The sequence below is a fragment of the Stenella coeruleoalba genome (genome assembly GCF_951394435.1).
Source record: "Stenella coeruleoalba genome assembly, chromosome: 14".
NCBI lineage: Eukaryota > Metazoa > Chordata > Mammalia > Artiodactyla > Delphinidae > Stenella > Stenella coeruleoalba.
In genome coordinates, this window is record NC_137160.1 from 88,563,294 (window position 1) to 88,588,025 (window position 24,732).

A 24,732-nucleotide genomic window follows, 5' to 3' on the forward strand; every position below is an offset into this window, starting at 1 on the left:
GAAAAATAAAAACGAAAACCACACTCCTCTCTGATAACTGCAGCCCCGAACGTGGCGGCGCCTCCGAATGCGAAAGGCTAAAGCCAAATCTTTTCTAGCGGCTCAAACTGCCCCGGGAGTAGCGAATCTGCAGAACCTGCTAGCCGGAAGTAGGGCCGCCCCTCGCCGGAAGTTGCGCTTCCTCCATTTTGTTGCCCGCTATGGCGGCGGTGTAGAGGTTGGGGCCGGGATGCGGCGCGTTTGACTGAGGGGGTAGGCCAGGCGGAGACATCGGGGACATCGTCGCGGCGCAGAAGAGAACCAGCCTGGACGCCGGGGACGCTGTCATGTACGGCGCGACCGGAGGCCGCGCCAAAACCGAGAGGAAAAGCGGCGCGAAGGAGGAGGCCGGGCCGGGCGGTGCCGGCGGTGGGGGGAACCGAGTGGAGCTGCTGGTCTTCGGCTATGCCTGCAAGCTGTTCCGAGACGACGAGCGGGCCTTGGCCCAGGAGCAGGGACAGCACCTCATCCCCTGGATGGGGGACCACAAGATCCTCATCGACAGGTCGGTTCCTCCCCCCACCCGCCGGTCCTCCCCTTCCCTCGCCCGCTTGATTTCGTCTGATGTTGACTTGATGGCCAGGACTGGAGAGGGGTTTTCTGGAGCCATCAGGGATCCGGGGGGACACTCACTCCCCTGTCCCCACATCCCCCTGGTTTTCGGGGGGAGGGGGACGGTGAAACCGGCCCTAAGGCCCTGGCTGGAGCTGCGTGTCGCGTCTGTCGCCGGAGGGATCGTCTCTGCCCCCGCAGCCACCTCGCGACCTCTCACTCTTGTCGCTGGGTTGCAGTTGCCACTCCGGGCAGTGGAAGCTGCCTGGGCCCTGGGCCTCTCCTGACTGGCGCTCTGGAGCCCTCCGCGCTCCCATAGCTCGGTGTGGGTGGGAGGGCAGCCCGAAACGCCGCAAGCTTGATGCCGCAATTAGATACCTCTTGGGTCCCCTGAGTTGGCTTTGAAACTGTCGTGCCCGCAGCGCTCTCTATGGAGCGCGCATATTTTGCCGGCTTGACATTTGACTCCCCCCGACTCCTCCCCCATCCTGTGTTAATCCCAGGAGTTTGACAGATTCAGGCCGAGGGTGAAGTTGCCAATCAATTGGAGGCCAGTTGACTTCGTGCAGACACTGGCCTTGCTCTTAGACGTAGCGTTCTTAGGGCTGGTTTCACTGTCTCTTACAACTGAAGGGTGGGGCTGGGATACAGATGTGTTCTTTTCAAATCAAAGGTGCTTTAGGTAATCACCCTGGAGGGTGTTCAGCCACTTTGGGCAGAGGGCTCCCGGGATTGGATTTCTAAAGATGTTTGATTTGAAAAGGGTGCCCTTACGTGATGTAGGTTGTTTGCTCTCTTCCCCTCCCATGTTTTCAGTCCCTCTTTCCTTCTCCTTGGGATTTTTGTTTGTCGGTTTGGTTTTTGCCAATTTGGCAACTCTGCTTCTGGGGCCCGGACTGAAAAGTAACCGTGACCAACCATTAGACTGTGGAATAGTCTCCGAGTGAAGGAAGCCCATCGTTTGAGCCAATTAAAACTGGATTCTGCAGAGCCCTGGAACATGACTGTAGGGATGACCTCTGAGCTGGCCAGAATGGACACGTTAATGACCAGACGGCTTTTTCCATCCCCGACGTTTCCATTTGGAGTTAGATCTAGACAAGAAGGACTCATGGACGGAGGGTGGCCAGCTCAGGTCTGGACCTGAGGGCCCCCATGCTCTGCTCAAGCATGCTGTGCCTTTAAACCATGGTTCCTATTGAATCATGCTGCCTGAGCTGTCAGGCAGCTTCCTTTTCCAAAGTGTTACTTGCGGTATTTATTATTAAAGTTTGATAAGCGAGAAAATCTGAGCTTTTTATACAGTTTTCCATATCATTCTGTATACGAGGGGAGTTAGGTCTTCCAAAACCAGTGGGGAGCAAACACCACACATGTACATGTGTAATATTTTAAAATAATGATCTACATTTGTAAGTTAAGGAGGTTTACAGCATCGTAAACATAATTTTGAAATTTAATAAAATGCAATAACTTGGCTACCCTGAAATTTTTGGCCTTTTTTTCTTGTAAATGTCTTTTTTTACCTGTAGTATTTTCTGGTTCTCATTACAAAAGTCAGCATTAAAAAATTAAGCAGACTTTTGTTTGTCTTTCTACCTTTGTTTTTGCAACCCTAAAGCTGAGTGTTTTAAGTGAAATTTACTAATTCACTCATTATCTGAGAGGTGCGCATTGGCAGCATCTTCACCGAATCTTCTGTGTTAAAAGCATGGCAGGAAGTGCTCTTCTTAATTTGGCTGAAGTATCTATCGGTCCATGCAAGGACACGTGGATGCGTCTTCATGTATGTTATATCTCGGGGGCATAAAGTCTGGAAGAAAATAATGATCCTGCATCTCCTAATAGTTTTGCTCTGTTTCGAGTGAACCTCCTTAAACTGCACGTATATGTCACTGTTCCTATGTATGTGTGTCTCTCTATCACATAACCCAGCACTTATTTCCTCAGCCAAGTGGCTAGGGGGCGAGCCTAGCCAAGATTTTACCTCCAATGGACGCAAGTTTCTTTGGTGAAGATCTCTCCTGAGAGTTCGGGACTAGCAGAAGGAAGCGAGGAAATTTCGACCGTTTGGTTCTTACGGATAGGTATTTATGTATCCGGTTTGTGTGAATGTAAGCTATGATATTTGACTTTTCAGAAAAAAAATTTTTTTTATTTTTTATTTTTTTTGCAAATGGCATTGAATGGTTAACCAAACCATACACGGTAAGAACTGCCACTGAAGTGGATACCATTTTAAGCTATTAAAGGATTGTTTACCTTTAATTATAAGTTTTATCATATTGCAGAAAGGAGCTTAGACTTTGTTAAGATAACTTGAGCTTAAAAGTAGGTGAGCTATGACTAGCCAAATTAAATATAAATCTGAGAAGAGTTTATATGTTTGTTTTCCTATTTTTATTTCTTTATCTTAATCGGTAAGTATATGTATAAAACATCCCACACAAACCAACCCAGACGTTAATTTCTTTCCATTGACCAGCACGTTCATATTACAGATATGATGGGCGCGGTCACCTGCATGACCTTTCTGAGTGCGATGCTGAGTATTCCACATGGAACAGAGATTACCAGCTCTCTGAAGAGGAGGCACGAATAGAGGCCCTGTGTGATGAAGAGAGGTATTTAGCCTTGCATACGGACTTGCTTGAGGAAGAGGCAAGGCAAGGTACTGCTCAAGAAAAACTTATTTAAGCAACAAACTCTTTAAAATTTTTTAAGTATTTAAAAATTTACTCCCATTCATTTTTTTATACTCACTCTTTCTGATATTATCTTGACAGTACCCAGTGGATTGGAAAAACAGGAGTCTTTGCGTTCTGAGAGGACCTCAGGATAGTTTATATATAGAGCCACAAAGAATTTTCCCAGCTTTTGAGGGCAGACTGGGATTTGAAAAAACAAAAACCAAACTCTTTAACTGTTCTTCTTTAACAGTATCGTATAAATTAAAATTGATGTTCTTGTCTTTGCCTTAACAATCTTTAATACAGTTCTTAATCCCCAAATTTCTCAGCAGGAAGAAATTTTCCACAAAAGACACGTATTCTGCTGTCTGTGGTAAACATGTACTGGCAAAAGTACATATTGATAGATATGAAGTGTGAATTTTTAGAAACATTTTTGCCTCAAAAAGAGGTTGGAAAAAGTGTGCTGTATACTTTACTGATAGCTACAACTTTAGAAATATATAAAATTTTTCTCAGTAAATTTCTATTTTTGTTAACATAATTCTTATTTTTCTTCAAGAGGAAGAATACAAGCGGTTGAGTGAAGCGCTGGCGGAGGACGGGAGCTATAATGCGGTGGGATTCACTTACGGCAGTGATTACTATGACCCGTCCGAACCAACAGAGGAAGAGGAGCCTTCTAAACAGCGAGGTGGGGGGCTGCCCGGGGTGATGACGTTGGGCAGGTACTACGTGCAGCGGTAGAGTCTCCCAAACACGATACGGGCACTGAGTAATTATAGCATCGCTGGGACAGAAAGAGAACATCATTGGTATTAGGGTAAAACAAAGCTAAAAACCAGAAGATGAATTGTTAATGGAGATGGAGAGTGAATTCAGACTTTAGTTACTGTCTAGGATCTGGGTGCCTTTCCTTTATTTCTTTTGGATTCAGGGAATAGGAAGTTACTCACGCTGGATTCTTTGTTTCTAGATAGACAGTATATGTGTTGAAATCCGCAGTGACTTGCTCTTGGGCCGTTGACAGGACAGGCGTTAACCACCCTCCTGCTAGCCTGCTCCTTCACATCCCCCCACGACTGAAACAGTGGCCGATGCCCAGTGGAAGGACGCCTGTGGGGTCCGTTATTACCAGACAGAAAGCAGCACAGTATGTCCTGCTTAGGCTCAGTAGGCCCTAGGGGATAGACTTAACCATATGGTATTTCAAAATAATGTTTACATAGAATTAAAGATTTTAAATTTATGCCTTTCTGGATTAACTCAGAATATTTATTTTTTAAAAAAATAGTGCTATTAAAAAATCCAGACCCATGTGCAGTTCAGGAGCGGGTGTCCGTAGTCACTTTGGTAAGACCTGAGAGCACCTTTGTTATAGCCCTGCATGCTGGTCAGTCGTGAATCGTCAGTGATGATAGTCATTGAGGGTGGATCACTCTCCTCATGGTGTTCTGTTAAAGAGAAGGAGAACTTCAGAAACCTAGTCAGACGTTCAGAATAATGAACAGGAATCCCATCATAGAGGGATTTCACTTTCGAGCTAACTGAACCTGTGATGTGGGACTTGCTTGTTTCCTCCTTAAGTAACAAACCTCCTGACACGTATGAAGTAATTATAGCAGTTTAATATTAACATGCTGTCTGCCCTGCACGGTGCAGCTGCACCCGGGTTCTCCCGACCCCTCGCCGGGGGCGTGATCCTGGGAGAGCAGTACAGACACTTGCCTTGTTGCCCCTCCTTTCCTTCTGCTCATTACTTGATGGACATAAGAATCACTGTTGCACAGCTCTGTTCTGCGAGCTTCTAAAGAGTTTTTCCAGGTGTAGTTTTAACCGTATTGAGTTAAAGCGTGGTTAAGGTATTAAACACCTTTTGCCGTTGACCTTTGGATCTGACCATACCTCAGAAGTTAGGGTGCGGTAGACATGTTCTTGCAGGTTTAAGAAGTATACACTCGTTCCTTTATCCAAAATAATTCATCCACTTTGGGATTCCGAATAGTTCCTGTTTCATTGTTGTGTCTGAACCATATGCGTCATGTCTGCTTTAAATATCTAGTGTTTGGTCAGAAGGAAGGAATGCGCACTGCCGCCATCTCACAAGTGAAGAGTTGAGATCTATAGCGCCCAGATGTCCTTTGCAAGGCCCATCGACCGCCTCTGGAAAAATGTATAATAATCATTCCTTAACATTTCAGATTAGGGATCAGCAGACTATGACCGAGGCCCAGCTGGCACGTTTCTGTGAGGTTTTATTGGAACAGCTGTGCTCATTTGTTCACGTTTTATCTGTGTGGCTTTTGCACTCCAATGGCAGAGTTGAGTAGATGAGACAGAAGAGCCAGAAATATTTACTGTCTGGCATTTTACAGAAAGCGGTTGCCAGCCCCTGTTCTAGGTGATGGGCACTTGTCTTGGTGTAATTATTGGGCTGGCTGGTGCTGAACTTTGCTATGATTATTGCATTTTAAGAACTTCCATGTGACTTGGTTTCTCTTCGAAGTTTTAGTATGTTTTCTCTTTAACGTAACGTTCTCTGTATTTAAAATGTTGTTTCTTTCTGTAATCACATCCTCAGAACTTTGCTTGGTACGCTGATTAACTTTTTAGTGGAAGTTGGGCCCATGTAAACCTTACAGCTTGACACTTTATGTTTAATTTACACTAATATAAATAAAATGCCACATCTATGAATAACATGTACACATGCACACAAACATACACGTACGTGGATGTGTACCTATACATTCACGCACTTTGTAGACGGAATTCAAACATTGGGTGTTCGGTGCCCAGCACCACTAACAGCCAAACTTTACTTTACTGCTGTGTTATCTTAAAATTTGAAAATTTAATTTTTGTTTGTTTTCCTGAGTCACCAACATGTCTAAATATTCCTTGATTTCCAGAATTACTATACGGTTGACCCTTGAACACCACAGGTGTGAACTGTGCAGGTCTACTCATTCTCAGATTTTTTTTTTTCAATCAAACGGTACTGCACTGTTGGTTGAATCCACAGATGTGGAACCGCAGGCACAGAGGGCCAACTGTGGGACTTAAGTATCCACGGATTTTGGTTTCCCCTGCAGGTACTGAGGGATGACCACATTGTCTGGGCGTCTTTAGCACCTTAAAGCCTTGTGACATTAAACAGAAGCATTTGATGGAACCTTTATTTCTGTGCAACTTAACTTCTCTCTTCCCTTTTTGCAGCTTACTGTTTTCATCCCAGTTCCATCCTTTAAATTTTCTGTTTTTCATCATTATTACATATCCATTTTTTTAAAAAAGAGAAAGTTATTTAAATTCATCTGACTCTGAGTTAGCTTTGCAATGGTTGGGTTTTATTCTGTGCTGCCGAAGCCAGTTTTCTGTAAAGAAAGGTGTGTATAAGGAGGGAGCAAAGCTGTGGACCCCCTGCTCCACACAGCTCTTTCGATTCCAGTGGCTTTATTTTTGAGAACAACTTAGCACTAAGGAAAGGCTGTTTCCTTAGTTTCCATCACTTTGTCATTTTAGGGAGGTACGGTAAAAGTTGTACTTTTATAGAGACACCTCTGGCTTCATTCCCAAAGGAAATTGAGGATTTGGAGCTGTTACTTGGCATGTCGCAAACCAGTGTTTTCTAATATCTACCAGTTCAGTGTGTCATTTGGTTACTGAAGCTGAGCGGGGGTATTGTTGATTACAGGGAGCTTTCAGGCCACAGTAAGTCTTTAGCCCTTGGGTGAGAGTAAGGCTGCATGAGCTTGTGGGACAGTATTAAATACTCTTATCTAATAGGAACTTGTAATCAGTCTGTATCTCATCAGACTACAGTCCCCGGGTCCCTGTGTACTGTGAAGCCTGTTTAAAATGCCCTCTTGGCTTCACAGAGAATTAGGTTTGATAGGAGACTTTTGAAATTGTTCATCTCTTCAAGAGACTCTATTATGTATGATGGAAACGTTTGTTTTGATGAAGATTTAATATTTATCTCATGTCATCTTTCTTGAAAGAAAAACTTAAGTAGATGTTGAAATCCTTAAAACTGTTAGCTTTTACAGGGTTTCTACTATTTTTTGTACATTTCACTATATTCTTTTAAATTGATCCTCTGAGTGATTGAATTGTATATAGGTACCTTAGAGTTCAGAAAGCTATAATGTGTAGTGCCTTGTCTAATATACAGTAGACAAATGTTTATTAAATGAACCATTAAAGAAGAAACGGAGGGACTTCCCTGGTGGTCCAGTGGTAAAGAATTGCCTTACGATGCAGGGCGCGGGTTCAACCCCTGGTCGGGGAACTAAGATCCCACATGCCGCAGGGCAACTAAGCCCCCATGCCACAACTGCTGAGCCTGTGTGCCACAATGAGAGAGCCCACATGCTGCAAACTACAGAGCCCACACGCTCTGGACCCCGTGCGCCACAGCTACAGAGCCCACACGCCCTGGAACCCGCACACCACAACCAGAGAAGAGAAAACCCGCACGCTGCAACTAGAGAGAAGCCCGCTCGCCGCAAAGAAAGATCCCGCATGCCTCAACAAAGATCCTGCGTGCCTCAACTAAGACCCGATGCAGCCCCAATAAATAAATAAATAAACAAACAAATAAATAATAAATACGTCTTTAAAAAAGAAGAAGAAGAAGAATTGGAAATACATCTGATTATTTGTGGAAAGAGAGGTGGTTTGCTTGGGGGGAGAAGTCTTGGCAGTTACATGCTGGGGTTTTACGGTTCAGCGGTGAAAGCGTTGTCTTGGAATTGAGCACCTGTGCCTGACGCTCTGGGGGACCCACAGCGATAGTTTGAAGGGCGGTCCTAGCAGGTCAGAGGGGCTGGGAAGGAGGAGAGCCTAGCGTGTGTCGAGTGCCTGCCGAGTGCGGAGCCTTGTTGGGGAAATGCTCACGTGCCTTGTCTCGCTGCACCCTCCCCACGGCCGGGGAGTCCACGCTGCCGCAGCTGTGTCTGTACCCCCAGCCCCTCGGGGGTTTGGTAAAGTGATTCTGCCCACACGTGGTGGAGCGAGCAGAGAACGGAAGTGTTCCTGGGAGGGATGGTGTGCGACAGAACCGGGAAGGGCCCGTCATGCCCGCGCCCCCCGGCCCCATAGTGGCTTACAGCTGGTGGGTGTGCCTCCTCTGCAGGTCACGGTTCTGAAGTTCTATGTCTTCTTTTTATACAGAAAAACACGAGGCTGAAAATTTGGAGGAAAACGAGGAGCCTTTCATTGCCCCTTTAGGATTGAACGTGCCGTCTGATGTGGAGCTGGTAGGTGTCTTTCTCGTTCACAATACTGTTAACCTTTGTTACTACTTATCGGGAAGTACTGGTGAGAGCACCCCGCCATGATCACAGTTGCTTTCTAGTTTGGGTGTGTAATGCTTTCAAATTATTTGTGAGTTAACGGAGAAAAAATCACACACCACCTCTTCCCCCCTAAAGAAAAAGGGAGAAATTCTAGCAGAATCACCAGACCAGAGCATCAGGGGCCTGGGGAGCTGGCTCGCTCTCGGAGACCATACGGTTGAATCCCCAGACTTTACCAACATGGAAAAACCCAGTCAGAACTACTGGTGAGGAGACTGTTAGCCACGTTTAGATGCAGAGACCCTCCTGCTCAGGGCACGTGGCTTTCAGTACCGTTGCTGTGTCCTGTCTTTTGCTGGTGTGGTTTTGTGGGCGCTCAAGATGGGGACCTTCACTATAACATTCTCTTGGCACCCTTCCACCCGGTTCTCCTCTCCGTTATGACTAGGGCCCTGTGGCATCTCCAGGCGGCCCCTGCCCTCGGGAGGGACACCTGGGTCGCATCCTCTTGGCCTAAGTGCTCTGCAGCTGGGTCTCTAGTTCCCACTGATCTCACTGCGCTATTTCAGCTACGTCCAGTCAGGGTTACATTGTGACAGGCCCCATTGAGGATTTTCTAAGTATTACTTAATGCTAGTAACCCCATAAGGTAGCTTCCTGTTCCCCTTTCACAGATGCAGAAAAGTGAAGAAGTTGGGTCGTGCGTGCCAGGCGGGACCTCTAACCCATGGTCTTAGCCGTTGTGCCATCCTGAGTCGCTGTGCTTTGTGGGATTCTTACATGGTCATTAGGGACGTTTAAAATATTTGTGTTGTGTGTACATGCTTGGAAAAGGGATATTCGTGCTCAGAGTAAAGGTTTTTCTCTGGCATCTTCCTAACTGGATTGCAAGCACCACGGACGTGGGTATTCCAGCCCCTTCATAGTGTCCTGCTACGGCATCATTGAATAAACAGTGGATGCTGAAAATTCCCCATAGAAGGAGCCTCTTGTGTTCCCCACACTAGCACGTGATACTTCCCTTATTTAGCGCAGCGTGAATCTGCTGGTTCTTGCCCTTCGGTTTTATGTGACGATGGGAGAGAACAGAATTTAATTCCTGCCTCCACCCATTTCTTCCTCCACTTACTCATTTATAAATCCTCTCCTTCTCTTTCTCTTTTCTTGCAAATATGGGTAAAAATTTCTTTGGATTTTGCCAAGTAGAATCACTATTTATGTTTGGTTCCCGTTTCTGCCGTTGATCAGTTTGCTACAGTTAAAACTGAAAATGTTTTCTGAAGATTTGATATCCTGAGACTTGTATTGAAATATTTTTATGTATTGTATTTCTGTTTTTTCTGGAATATGCTATTCTACGTGAGAGACGCATTAAAAACAGTTGCTCTCTTACCCACACGTAATGCTAAAAGCTTTTATTTAAGGTTGACTTTATAGATTCTTATTAAGTTTTGGTATGAAGATCATTTTTAAGCTTTTATGCGAACATAAACATAGAAGTGTAGTAGATTTTGTTGCCTTAATTCCTACTGAAGTATTTCATGGCTGTATGTTCCCAGAGTCAGCACCACTAGGCTGCGTGGTGGCCTGCCGGGACCCGAAGCGTCTGCTCCCCGTGGAGAGCACAGCAAGCCTGGCGTATAGTGGTCTGCTCTCTCCCGATGTTCGTATAAAATGGTCCCCCGGGTAGGAAATCTCGCGATTGTGGAGAAACCGTGTGTGAGTGCTCACCAGGTGGCCTGTGGACAGCTGGCCTTTCCTGTACGGTGGTAGCAGTGTGTCATTCTTCAGAATTGCTGTGAATCGGGGCAGTGATTTGCTGTATGCGTCACACACTGTCGTGTCCGCGTTAGCGGGGAGACTGCCTAGGAGACAGGTGTCTGCGTCGTACGTTCCGTCTTGGTGGCCGAGCATGAAACTGCCGGCTCGTGTTTAGGTGACGCTTGCTGCCTCGGTGGGCAGGGGCTGCTCGGGCAGCGGCGGAGGCGGGGTGGTGAAGAGAGCGGGTGCTTGAGGGGGTCTCAGGTTTAAACTAGGCTTTTGGAGTAGAACCCCATGGCTGCAGGGTCTCTGGGGGTCCGTGCGAAGGGTCAGGAGCAGTGAGAGGTCACAGCGTCCTGGAAGCCGCGTGCCGGCGCCTGCTCGAGGCTGGCCGCCTGGTCCCACTGGGCCTCTAGACGCCAGCTCCTCAGGTGACCTCACAGCTTTATTTTAGCTTTTCGTAGTGACTGTTTGTCCACTTGTATGTTTCTTGGGAAGTAAGGAACTGTTTTCTCCCGGAATATGTAGCCCAGCATCACTTGTCCCGACATTGTGTTTTCAGTTACCTGTCCCTTTCCCAGGGACCCGAAGGCCTGTCTCTGTCACCTCCTGAGTTCTACACGTGCCCAGGTCCGTCTCTGGCTGTGTTGTGTTGTCTTGCACTGCGGGGAAGGTGGAGGGCGCGTCTCAGCCAAGTCTCTCACCCACCCGAGACGCCGCAGATCCGGGTTCTGAGCCCAAACGAGGTTTCCACAAGCACTGCCCAGAGGCGCGCGAGGTCTCGTGAGCCCCCCGCCTGTTGTGTGACACCTCACGTTCCCCTCGGATCAGCAAGGGGATCGGAAGTGCTGCTTGTTCGGCACGCCCGTTTGAGTGTATTTACGAGCGAAATGTGCTTGTTTAACATATTTTATGGACAGAAGGAAAACGGGGGAGGATACAATGTACAATTCCCGTCCTGGTCCTGCGCGGTGGCACCAGTAGGTTAATAACAACATCAGACAGTGAGTATTCATGGAGCATGTGCTGTGTGCCAGGCGCTGTGTTAGCTCGGATCTTCTGTCCTCACGACACCAGTGCCTCTGACGGGGACACGGGGCAGAGCCGTCGAGAGCAGCCGCCCCGGGTCATCCTGTAAGGGTCAGGCCTGCACTTCCAGCCCAGAGCCACTGCGGTTACGCTTTACCGAATGTTGTTCTGATTAGAGCGTCAGTCTCACCGTACCTTCAGGTGCTGTGTTGCCATGGGATGGGGGTGGGGAGACAAAAGAAGCACGATTTACCCCGTGTTCCTGTGGAGTCCTGCCTTTCCTTGGGGGTTTGTGAGGACTTGTCAGTATGATGAGTGCTAAGCCCTGGTCCGGTCAGCATCGTGCACTCTTGTTCTCCTGGCGCTTTGTCTTTTACCTGTTTGTTCCTCTCTCCGTGCAGAATTTAAAGGTATTTGTGAAGTCATTTATGTCGCCATATATGTCACTGTATTCCTTTCTGGCTTCAGGATTTTGAATCTTGTCTTAGAAGACCTTTCCACCCCTGACAGTTTTTAAATATTTTCCTATACTTCCTGCTGTTACTTCCATAGTTTTGTTTTGACAGTTGAGTTCGTGCCTCAGTCTGATATTATTTGGGGCTCTGATCACAGAGGAGGAGAGAGGGCCAGCCCAGCTGCCCCTGGGGCTACTCGCTTATTCACCCCACCTGCCGCCCAGCCTGGCCCCCAGCCCCACCCTGCTGCAGGGATCAGAGCTCCAGCATTTTCCAAAGCTCTTTGGAAAATGGATGCAGGTTTTCTGACATCACATACTGTTGTCCCATTTCCCGATGCCTATTCGAGTTTCTAGAGCCACGTTAATTTTGGAGATGCTGGGAGGTGTTAGTCCCCCTTTCTGGGCTCAGTTGCTTTCTTAAAAGGCTTCCATAAATTAGAAAAGCATTTTCCCCTGGACCAGTCAGTCTTTGTAACACATACGTATTTATGTGTTGGCTACATCCTTAAAATCCCATCTTATGGTAGGAATGATCATATTCTTAAATAGAAGAGGATTTTTCTAAAACCTACATGATAAGGAGAGCAGAGAATGACTTTCTCCAAACCAAATGTTTATCTGATATCCACTTGCTTCAGTAGCACATCTGGAAGGGTGCTCGTAAGCTGCTTTGTAAAATGACCCACACACTCTCTGTGACTGCTGTAACCATAAGGTGACATCATAAGAGGGCCTGCTTTTAAGAAGTTCTAGACCAGCGTTTTGGTTTGGTCAGTGGAGAACATCTCTACTTGGGCGGCGGGAGGGGTTGTATTTTCCTTTAAGGATCATCATTCTGAAGCACAATTGTCATATATACGGAACACACTAATGCAAAAATGAATCTTCCTGTTGAGCCAAAGCCACTGAACATGTGCATCAGGATCCGCACCTCGGTGCAACAGGGGGCCTTTGACATGGACTCTGGTGTATTTGGGGACCAGTAAGTAACTTTAGTCATAGACATTTATCCAGTGTAAGTGTGAAGGACATTAGTTCAGGAATCACATTTGAGAATTAAGGCGTTTGTATTTTGTGAAGGATTCAGCCCTGAAATCATAGTAAGCATCTTGAGTTCTTGACCGCCCGTTATTAATGAGAATAATTTCCCACTTTATTTGCATGTAATTTTCTAGTGTTAATCTCTTCATTAATATTAAAAGTATTTCAGATGTGTGGCTTCCAGCTTCTGTCCGAGGGGCTCCTTGTGTGGGTAGGAATTGCTCAGCTCATGGTGTGGCGGAGGTAACTTAGCAGCACATGCAGGAGAGAGGTGGGGTCTGGTTCCAGGTAGTGAATGCACTTCAAGGCAACCAGATGACTTGCCCAGTAAATGTGGGTGAAACCGTCTCTGCTCTGGCCAGACCACAGGTAGCTGGGCCTCAGTTTAGAGCTCTACTTTTTTTGTTTTTTGGCTGCGTTGGGTCTTCGTTCCTGCATGTGGGCTTTCCCTAATTGTGGCGAGCCAGGGCTACTCTTCATTGTGATACGCATGCTTCTATTGCAGTGGCTTCTCTTGTTGTGGAGCACGGGCTGTAGGCCTGCAGGCTTCAGTAGTTGTGGCACACTTGCTCAGTAGTTGTGGCTTGCGGGCTGTAGAGCGCAGGCTCAGTAGTTGTGGCGCACGGGCTCAGTTGCTCCGCGGCATGTGGGATCTTCCCCGGACCAGGGATCAAACCAGTGTCCCCTGCACTGGCGGGTGGTTTCTTAACCACTGCGCTACCAAGGAAGTCCCTGGAGCTTTGTACTTTTAAGTGGGAGCGTTGATGAACGGGCGCCACGGGCGGGGCAGTCTTACAGGGAGTAAGAAGGAGGAACGGGGTGAGGAGAGGTCAGGTGCAGAAGGAAAGGCTGGGCGTGAGCCTGCGGCTTTCCTTGGATGTACAAAAGTAGTGTTTTCAAAGCTCTAAACATTAGTCCCTGCTGAGAAAAAGGGAAGAGAAATGATTCTTAGATCCTTGAGAAACTTATTGAAACATGCACCCCTCTCCCTAGAAAATTGCATGTGTATGTGCAAAATTTGCATACAACTCCCCAGAGGATTGATTCACAACCCCCTGAACCCTATCACGGAACCCTGGTTAAGGGCCCCCAATATAGGAAACACATTGATTGGTGCGGAAAAGCTTGCCTCCTGTGGGTTCAGTACAAAGCTAGAATGGCCTGCCTCAGCAGGTGAGTTTTCTTCCCACAAAATACTGCAAAATTCAGAAACTGAGTGTCGTGTAACGGGGCCAGTGCCACAGTCTGTTCAAACTGGACTCTTCCCATTGAAATGTCTCTAGTCAGTAGTAAAACCAGGGTTATTCCTGTGTTTTAAGCCACACGCTCAGTGGAAAAGAGGACAGACTGATAACGTGAATGCGTGTGTTCTCTTGTAGCCACCAACAGCCAAAATGCACGCCATCATTGAGCGCACGGCCAACTTCGTGTGCAAACAGGGTGCACAGTTTGAAATAATGCTGAAGGCCAAACAGGCCCGAAACTCTCAATTCGACTTTCTGCGCTTTGATCACTACCTCAATCCCTACTACAAATTCATCCAGAAAGCTATGAAAGAAGGACGGTATACGGTACTGGCAGAAAACAAAAGTGAAGAGAAAAAGAGTATGTGAAACTGTTTCTGTCCTGTGTTGGGCTGGGGGAGGGGTTGAGATCTGCGCTGTAGGACTTCCTGAACGTTTGTGAAATCCTGCCACTAAGGCACGAGGATTAAACCTGCTATGCAATAAGTCTGAACATATATTAGATTTTTTTTTTTTTTTTTTTTGCAGTACGCGGGCCTCTCACTGTTGTGGCCTCTCCCGTCGCGGAGCACAGGCTCCAGACGCGCAGGCTCAGCGGCCACGGCTCACGGGCCCAGCCGCTCCGCGGCGTGTGGGATCTTCCCGGACCGGGGCACGAACCCATGTCCCCTGCATCGTCAGGCGGACTCTCAAGCACTGTGCCACCAGGGAAGCCCTAGATTCTTAATTAACGTTTCCAAAGATGGGTGACATAGAATTAAATGTTGATGCCATCAGAGCATAACCATCTAGGTTGGAAACGTTTCCCCTCATTCTGGTTGTTGAACATGTCACAGACAGAGCAGCGAGCCTCGTGCTCCGTGCATCGTTCTAGCGTGCACCCCGTGTTAGGGCCTGAGGCTAAATTACACAAGTCCACAGAATGAAGTGCCTAATCTTACTCTCTTTTCTTTACTCTGCCTTAAGCTGTTGTTTTTATAAGTGTCTAAATTTGGAATTCTTACTACAAAGACCAATTAAGTATTTTGAATGACATTCTGAGACAGCAGTACGTGTGTCTACATTGAATTTTTCTTCCAGCTGAAACACGATTTTCAAAATCAGTTGTATGCATCTTACCCCAGACCTCCTCTCCTCCACGGTTGTTCGTTTGCTGTAGTTCAGTAAAAAATCTGGTGCTGTTATTTTACCTTCAAAATCAGTACGATCTTTGCCTTTTTTCCAAAAAATTTAAATATTCAGTGGCTCCGGACTAGTAAATGCCGGAGGGAAGGTGCCAGCGGGGCCGAGGTCAGGCTCCTTTGTCGCTGCCTTTGTTTCTTGTGATCCCACTTGATAAAGTCACAAGCAAATGTCATTCTGCTGAACGACTTGGGTGGCAGCAAGCTAGGGAATATTTTCCGAAGGTGGTTTTTGGACAGATAACCAAGAAATGGCTGCATACAGTTCTGCCTTTGTGTGCGTCTGAGGTCTTACGTAGTTTATTTGTACCTTGACGTCTTGACATGTGTTTTGCTTTCAGAGTCGGGGGTCAGCTCTGACAACGAAGATGACGATGACGAAGAGGGCGGGAGTTACCTGCACCCGTCCCTGTTCGCTTCCAAGAAGTGCAGCCGCCTGGAGGAGCTCATGAAGGTTCTCATCTCGTTACTGAGCTGTAGCTTTATGCCATAGCAAAACTGCTCATTTAACTTCGGAAAATTGTTAAGCAGGCATTTCTTTGTATGATAGCTGTTTTAATTTTACTAGCATTGACGTGTATCTCGCCTTTTTGTTTGGCTTGGTGGCAAAGGATTTGCTCCCTTTATTGCTTATATATCCCATTTTATAAAATCACAAGCAATTTATTTTCATTTTGTTATAGTTTTACTATTTGGGATATTTAGAATAAGTAAAATGTTGGTTAAGACTTGGAAAATTACTTTTTCATTCAGGTTTTATTAAAACAGGATTAGATTTCATAGGTGTCCAGGGTATGTGCCGCTTGAAATAGTCTGTTACCGTCACGGATAACATAATGTATTAGTGAGAAACATAAATCAAAGAAAAATTTTCTTTTCATTCTTATTATAAGGAGTTAATCCACACCATTCATTGTGCCATTTGTGATGTGAAAAAACAGGGGCCCATCAGACCTAAGCATGTCATTTCAGCAGTCACGCAGTGTGGCTGATTGATTGGGCTTTAAAAGCTGTTGGTGATTAAAAATCAGAAATTGCTTTAAGGATGGACAGAGTTTGAGGTTTTGAGTGAATTTGGAGGCTTACACTTTTCTCAGCAGCAATCTAGTCTTGGTCATCCCTCCTTTTCCTTCATGTCATTCGGAAGATTGAGGTGATTTGTTTATTCAGTTCCTCTGGAACTCACAACCAGCTAGAGTTCTCGTCGGCCACGGTCAGGGCCTCCCTCTGTGCGCCTGCCCACGTGTGTGGGTGTGGTGTGCATGTGTGTGCTGCGTGCATGCGTGTGCTGAGGTTTTTCTGAAGCGTAGACACCGTCCTAGAGCCTTCTTGCCACAGAAGGGTTCTGCGTGACTCAGAATGCAGGATGTGGTGTGACCTTGCACCCTCTCTCTCTGCAGCCTTTGAAGGTGGTGGACCCAGATCACCCCCTTGCGGCCCTGGTCCGTAAAGCCCAGGCCGACAGTCCTGCCCCCACTGCACCCACGGCAGATGGCACGGCCGTGCAGCCCTCCCAGGTGGAGTACACCACTGACTGTGAGTACCTCACTGTGCGCCTCCGGGCAGGGTGTCAGGTGCGGGGGCAGGTTTGCAGGTCCGGTAGAGGTGCCATGAGGAGCGTTCATGTTAAGCACCCTTAGCACGTGGCCTCATCCTTTTGCCTGTCACTTCACGTTGGCAAGATGGCTGCCCCATCACCAGCATCAGCCCTGCATTCCAGGAAGGATGAAGAGGAAGAGCAAGAGCAGAAAGCAGTTTCTCATGGTCCTGCTGTCCTGCAGCACAGGCTGGGAAGTGGGCTTTCAGTCGGCTACGTCGCTGCCCTAAACAAAAGCAGAGTTCTGTTAAGAAGGACGGGGAAAGTGGGCGTCGGGGGACATGTGTTGTGCCGCTGTTTGCCGGGGCTGCTTTCCTAAAGGACACAGGGGTCTAATGTGCACCTCGGAATTGGCTACAGTTCCTACTTGCTCCTGCTGGTTGCTACTCTTTTCCCTTTTTAATTACTTAAAGGTTATTAATAGAAGATGAATCTTGAAGTTCTATTCAAGAAATCATTTGAAAGTATTTAACCTTGGTCTCATTATCAGGTCTTTTTAAAATTATTTTATTCAGAGGTTAAATACTGAATGAGAAGAACCTTTAGCAAAGCCACGGGAATTCATCTGTTCAGCCTACTTCACAGGGACACCTGATACAATGAATTTATAAAGCCTGTCACTCTCAGCTAGAGATTGGAGGGTCAGCCTGAGGTTAATTCCCTTTTAAAACGTAAGCTGCTTGTCACTTTAGGAAGAAGCTTTTGTTAAAAATGATAACTGTGTCCTTTTGCCATTCCCGTCTGGCACTGGCATGCAATGTGTAATTTTGATGTGCTAAATTAACATTTTTAGACTTCAAAAATCAATTACTTGAGTGAACTTAATGTATGTGTCTTTAAAAAAATGTCTTAGAGAACTCAGATAATTTCTTTAATGCATAAATCAAGTTAAATACAGTTTCTTTAAATGTTCAAATCAAAGAGCGGATCTGGTGCGGTCTCATCTTACCTGCCTGTTGGTTCTGGGCTGGGGGTGCAGTGGGCGTCAGAGTGGGCGGTAATCCCTGCAGCGCTTTGTTTTTCTTTGTTTCTTTTGTTTTTTTGCGGTACGCGGGCCTCTCACTGTTGTGGCCTCTCCTGCTGCGGAGCACAGGCTCCGGACTCACAGGCTCAGCAGCCATGGTTCACGGGCCCAGCCGCTCCGCGGCACGTGGGATCTTTCCGGACCGGGGCACAAACCCGTGTTCCCTGCATCGGCAGGCGGACTCTCAACCACTGCGCCACCAGGGAAGCGCTTTGTAAATCACTCCTCATGCCTCCCGGCGGGGCTCTCAGTACTGACAGCCAGCCCACCCCGGGGAAGCCCGTGAATCAGGAGTTGGGCGTGACCGGGAGCTTCTGCCCCCATCTTTACCTCAGTCTAGGTTATAAGCTCACTGAGTGGTACGTCTCTGGCTTCCTTTTTCCTTGCTTTCTCTTTTCACACCTGTCTTTGAATTTGCACAAGTTGAATGCAGTGTCCCTTTGCCTCCTCTAGATTTCTAGAGCTATTAAACTCCTTGCATCGGAAAGGAATAAAAATTCAGGGTTGAGTGGCCGTTATCCGGTTATCCGCGCTGCTAATCACTAGCGTGCGTGCAGTTAACTACGAGGTCGGTAATGGCTCTGCGTTTCTACATAGCCTGTAGGACTGGGCAGGGGAGCCGAGGGAGGCCACTCCGTGACTCGGGGTTTTACTGCGAGGTCCCACGCTCTGATTGTTGACCACGGCCTGGGCCGAGTCACGGCTGGCTGGAGGATGAGAGGGGTGGGCAGGACCCAGGGAGCCTGGAGCCCCATGACTTCAGTCCCTCCTGCCACTCATCAGGGGCCCCAGAGGCCAGGGTGACCCTTGACAGCCTCTCGCCCCGGGGGAAATCCCACCCTTGCTCTATGCAAACCCTGCAGGCCAGTCCGTGGGCGGGGTGTCCTGATCCCCTCCCTGACCCCTGACCCCAGCCGGAGGTGCTCCAGCAGTGGAGCACCAGTTAGTGACCACCTCTTCCCCTCAGTGAAATAATTGTTTTGACAGTCATCTTCTTCACACATGCAAGAGTGACAGACACGAGTAAGAGAGGCGGTATGGGGGTTATGCCTGGTGATGGACACACACGCTGCGTTGAGGGCCAGCCTCACGTGTGCCCAGGCCAGTGGAGGGGAAGGAGGGAGTCGGTGCTGACAGAGTGTGTTCTGCTGAGACGTGGGTTTCAGCCATGCCAGAGGGCTGGGACCAGGTTCTGGGTTTTCCAGAGAAGCAAGGAACCTAGCGTGTTTAGGTGAAACATCTCAACTTACAAATGTCAGCAGTGAATTCATATTTTGTAAAAATACAAGGCGTATTTTATAAAAATACAAAACATAAGGCAAGCCAGATGCTACTCATAGGTGCCCGTGTCCAGCCTCTGCTGTGGGTGCAGGAGGGTACCTGGGCAGCGGGACAGAGGGAGGTTGCAGAGCTTCTCTGTGGAGACCATGCTCAGCAGTAGTCAGCTCTGCCCAGAAGCTGGGGAGGGGCTGTCAAGTGGCCTTCAGATTTCACACAGATTTAAACGCATCGTGCTGGGAAGTGAGAGCAGTTTCGTTAAAATGGAGAGGACAAAAGCCAGACTCCACCCGGGTGGGAAGTGAATGGGTGGTGTAGAAGTGGAGACCTGAGCACGGGCCGCTTTGTGAAGAGGGGAGGGGCAGTGCCTAGTGGAGAAAATGTTCCCTGAGAGCCCTGCCTCCAGGATCGGCCCCTTGGGTTGCCATGACAACAGCCCATCTAGCATCCGGGAGTCATAGGATGGGAGAGGTGGCCTTAGAATTTGGATCTAGATCAGAAAAATGCCTAGAAGAAATGAACACAGACACCTGTACTTGGGTTCTCAAAGATGTTTTTATTTGTAATTAGAGTCTATGGTTATCTTAAAAAGTAGCAAGCAAGAATATGAAAAATTTGAAAAAGAGGCAAATAAAGGCAACATGGCTCATCAGATAATAAAATGACATGTTATAATAGAAGTCCTTGGGAGGCCTAAGTAATTGGTGGTTTACACAAAATGTGTGATTAAAACAGGTCTGAAAATGCTACATACGTACGTGCCTGACACGTGCTGCTGTTGACCCACTTCTGACGTGGGCCACGGCATTGCCTCTGACGGGCGTCCTCAGCACAGCCAGCCTGAGTTCTGTGAGGTGAGGTGCACGCCAGGCGCCCAAGAGCAGAACCGCAAGCTTGCAGTGTCTTACTTCAAGGCTTTCACAGTTCTTTCTCCCTCCTTGGGTTACACAACAGTTTTTTGGTTTTGTTTTTTAAGCAATTGGTGTTTTTATCTGATCTTTTCAAAGGATTCAGTTTCATTTTCACAGAATCAGTAATTCTCTTTTCTCACTCAGATTTCATCTGTTTGCATAAATTTTAATTAAATACGTAATTACAGTACGTTTAACCAGACAAAGTTTAAGTGAAAAACTCTGCTGGTAAAAAGCAGAAAGGTTCAGCGTTCTCAAGAGCAGTGCCCTGGCCTGGTGTGTTAGTGCCTCCGGGGCCTCCCCGGCCCAAGACCCAGGAGGCCCTTCAGCGGGGAGGGGTGAGTGCGCCCCCCGAGACAGGTTCAAACGAGGAAGGACTGGCTTATGAAAAGCTGTTCGGAAAACAGATCCCATTAGAGCCTCACCTTTTATCCAACAGCAAAACTACTTCCAGGTGTACGTGCCAGATGTGAGAGTTCTCAGGAAAGTAACGACTTTTTTTTTTTTAATTTATTTTATTTACTTAGTCTTGGCCGCGTTGGGTCTTCATTGCTGCACGCGGGCTTTCTGTAGTTGCAGCGAGCGGGGGCTGCTCTTCATTGCGGTGCGCAGGCTTCTCATTGCGGTGGCTTCTCCTGTTGCGGAGCACGGGCTCTAGGCTCGCGGGCTTCAGTAGCTGTGGCTCACGGGCTCTAGAGCACAGGCTCAGTAGTTGTGGCGCACGGGCTTAGTTGCTCCGTGGCATGTGGGATCTTCCCGGACCAGGGCTCGAACCCGTGTCCCCTGCATTGGCAGGTGGATTCTTAACCAGTGCGCCACCAGGGAAGCCCGAAAATAACAGAACAAGAATCATCTATTTTAAGCCAACAGACATTATATTCAACTAATGGAAAAAACAAAACCGTTGAGAAAGCAGGAAAAAACTAACAGAAACAGCTTTTACGGTCAAATAGGAAAACAACTTATAGCCCAGTAGAAAAGTGAACTGCAGTATGAATAATTCACAAAGGTAAAAATGACCATAAAAATTTTTTTAAAGGTTTACCCTTGCTGCTCACTCAGATGGCATTGTATCTGCTGACTTTAGAACCTAACCTCCGTGGAAAATAAAATCCAACATTTCATTTAAATCAGGCTACAGCAAATATATGAAGAATCCGAGACTTTCTGTTATGGTGGAAAAATACCCATTCGCAGGCACACAAGAACACTTTGAAATTATAAGTCTTCGGATAAAATCGAGGTTTCTGGGCTGTGGGAAATGTTGTTTCATGTATACCTATTTGAATTTCTTAGTAATCATAGAGATTAAATAAAAGAGAGACACGCCATTTTTCAGCTGTCACGTAAGCAAAGAAGGAAAACAGGTCGACATCATGTTGCTGGTGGGAGTGCTAGACTTGTGGAGGGCAAGCTGGCCGTGTAGACCAGAACCTAAAATGCGCGCCTTTGACCCAGAACTGAGCTTACATGTGTAAAGACTGAGCTTACAAGAATGTTCACTGTAAGAACGATTTTTATTAGCAGCAAAAGACTGAGATGCCCTGTGTGTCCCTCAGGGAGGACGAATGGAGTAGGGTTAGGGCACAGCGGCAGCTGGAGGCTCTGCCTGGGGCTCCTGGTGGGCGAGGGTGGGGCCGAAGGGGGCGTTTGGTGTGAGACTAGAGGGGCAGGTAAGAGACTGGTACCAGCGGTGCGCTTAGAAGAGGGTTCAGGGTGAGGGGGTGACTCCTTCCCTGGCCATTTGTACCACTTTGAACCTTCTCAGAAAAATTGCAGGTGTGTGTGATGCTCATTTGAAACACTCGTATCCTGAGTTAATTCTTTGCAGTTTTGAGATTTTAATGGCAAGACTGTTTTGTCAGCTCTCCCTGTATCCTGTTGAGGCTGAAGCAGTCCTTGTGACAGCTTGTGTCCTGAACAGAGGCGAGGGAGCCCACCGGCTGGGGCCCGTCCAGGCAGCTGAAGTCACTGAGCTTTTCCGTCTTTTTACATTACTTGGTGTTTAATAATCACCTTAGAATGGACTCAGTCGTCCCTTGTTAGTTACTTTCTGCTGATCAGAGGTTTTCCTAGATTTGGCAGTCTAGGAAGAAAAGCATCTTTTTTTTTTTTTTTTTGGCGATACGCGGGCCTCTCACCGCTGTGGCTTCTCTTCCATTGCGGAGCACAGGCTCCGGACGCGCAGGCTCAGCGGCCATGGCTCACGGGCCCAGCCGCTCCGCGGCATGTGGGATCTTCCCAGACCGGGGCACGAACCCGTGTCCCCTGCATCGGTAGGCGGACTCCCAACCACTGCACCACCAGGGAAGCCCCTATTTTTATTTTAAAAGAATTTTTTTCTAGAAGCTCCTTAAATATAGATATGCGAAACTTAAACAATCTCTTTCATTTATTAGCCTGACAGTGAACTGTCTTTCATGCTGTTTTCTGTTATTATTTAGTTGTCTTCTGCTATTTATCTATAAATCCTTGCAAAAAAGCATAATAAAAATAAATTATGCCGGAAGCAGTAATGCTGAAATACCACCCACTATTACAGCGTGCAGTTTTTTTAAATAAAATGCCAGCTTGGGTTTTTTGATGTTTCGGTCTATAAATAGCTTAAGTGAAATTAAACCACGTCACATGGCTGCAGTAGATATTTTCATGCTTCTTCCCAGTTTTTAAAATGTGGTTTTGCTATTGTTTTTAGCATTTTTTCTGCAAAGTCGTGACCTTGAAATGCTTTACTTACCTTGCAAGCTCTTTTTTAGAAGTAGCTGTACTATAATTCAAGAGAAGTAAAAGGGAAAAAGTAAAAATATTACCCAAGATGCCACCATCCAGAAATAGCCATTTTTAACATTAAGTGAGCATCATTGACACAGTGAAGAAGACTGAGCTATTGTGGGAAAAGGGGAAAAAAAGAAAGCTCATATCTTTAGAATACAAAGATAATTTTTATGCAAAGATAGATTAAAAAGTTAATGTATAGATAGAAATATTTGTGTTAAAGTAGAAATAAGCTTTATAATTTTACTTGAATTTAGCTGAAGAACTGTAATCAAACTGAAAATGAAGTAATTCCTGAACTTCAGTTAAAAGTTTCTTCCATACCTCAAGAATTCAGTTCTAAAAGGAGAACATCAGAGAGGTTGGAATTGTAGGGGTTTTTTCAAGCTATGTTTTTTATCTTAGAGTTATTAATCAACTAAGAAAGTAGAGAAAATTCAGCACTATTAAAATGCCTTCCCTTCACCCCTCCCCTAACTGCGAGGTTTTTTTTTGAGAAATACCGTGTTCAGATTGTGAGAGTTTAAAGTAGTATTTACATTCTGTTCTTTTCCCTGGTTGGTTAGTCTGAGTTCTGCGGATTAGTTTTTTTGTCAGAGCATCTGTCTTTGAGTTCTTTATCTGATTCGTTTCTTGGTTGTTTGAATTTCATAAACAAGTCAGTTTTACAAGGGTTCCATTTCATGCATTCTTGAAAAGTGCCTGCCATTGACCCTGGTGTAGGAAGGAAAACTTGCCTGGGTATAAAATACTTGGGTTGTATTTTCTTTCTCTGAGATCTTGTAAACTAGAATCTCACATGGTCCTTCCTATCAGAGAAACCTGGGTTGGCTGACTTTTGCCACCGACTAGTTGAGTGAGTTAGTTGGTTGGTTTTCATTAGTTGCTCCTGGGTGCTGTTCTCTGAGATCTTATGTTTGAAAATGTCTGCTGCCCTTTGACATAAATAGCAACTAGGCAGAGAATAGTACACTTAGTCACACTTGCCTGGAACTTGGGAGCGTTGCTGCATGTTGCTGTGGAAGGGGTGAGGCCAGCTCCATCTTCCCCTCCCCCACCCCTTAAGAGCTTGCTTTTTCTGACTGGATACGTGAAGAATTCTCTTTGCCCTTACATTTTAATAACTTAATCAGCATAAAGCCCCCCGTTTTCCTGGAATTCATTGTATACCCTTTCAGTCAAAGATGCAGTTCTCATTTCAGGGAAATTATTTTCTGTTATACCTCTGAACTTCTTTTAAAAGACACCAGCTTCCTTATTTTGGATCATCTTTTTCTTCCATATCTGTCATTTTCTTTTGTTTTTTTTTTTAATGTTTCTCTTTGGCATTCAGCATGATTACATCCACTTCCATCCATCTTCTCCTTGGTTGGTGACTTGGTTTTTTTCAGCTGTGACTGTTGTGTTCCTTTTAGTCGATAATGGTGGTATTTTGGGCCTCGGTTTGTTTTCTAAACTCTCCAGCAGGTTTGCAGACCTTTTCTGTAAAGGATGTAAGCGTTTCCAGTGTGGCAGCCGAGCAGCCTCTGTGGCGGCTGCTGGTGCTGGTGGAGCATGAAAGCCACACTGACCATCGGGAGCAAGGGCATGTGGCCGAGCCTTAATAGATCTTGATTTATGGACACCGAAGCTTGAATTTCATAGAATGTTTACATCATGAAGTGTTGTTTTGTTGGTTTGTTTTGGGTTTGTTTTTGAACTGTTTGAAAATGTAAAAGCATCCTGAGCTCTCCCGAGCTGGGCTGAAGCAGGCGCACGGGCCCAGTTCCTGGCCCTGCTCAGCAGGATCCCTTCCATCTCATTACTAGTCTTACTTCCTTTTCTTTGTGTTCAGTTGAAGTCCTGTCTCT

General features: G+C 46.5%; 1 protein-coding gene across 5 annotated transcripts in view; it reads left to right on the forward strand.

Moving 5' to 3' along the window:
* The first annotated feature begins 208 nt into the window (after positions 1–208).
* Positions 209–24,732, forward strand: part of SFSWAP (splicing factor SWAP) — an 82,412-nt gene continuing 57,888 nt past the window's right edge. For 4 of the 5 annotated variants that reach the window (XM_079943179.1, XM_079943180.1, XM_079943181.1 and 1 more), the window contains exons 1-7: positions 209–544; positions 3,093–3,262; positions 3,844–3,975; positions 8,460–8,545; positions 14,252–14,477; positions 15,639–15,751; positions 16,698–16,833. In XM_079943179.1, coding sequence (XP_079799305.1) covers positions 327–544; positions 3,093–3,262; positions 3,844–3,975; positions 8,460–8,545; positions 14,252–14,477; positions 15,639–15,751; positions 16,698–16,833 — 1,081 coding nt within the window. In that variant the 5' untranslated portion in view covers positions 209–326. Of the gene's footprint in view, positions 3,263–3,843; positions 3,976–8,459; positions 8,546–14,251; positions 14,478–15,638; positions 15,752–16,697; positions 16,834–24,732 lie in introns of all 5 variants that reach the window. The other variant, XM_079943183.1, reaches the window with a different exon arrangement.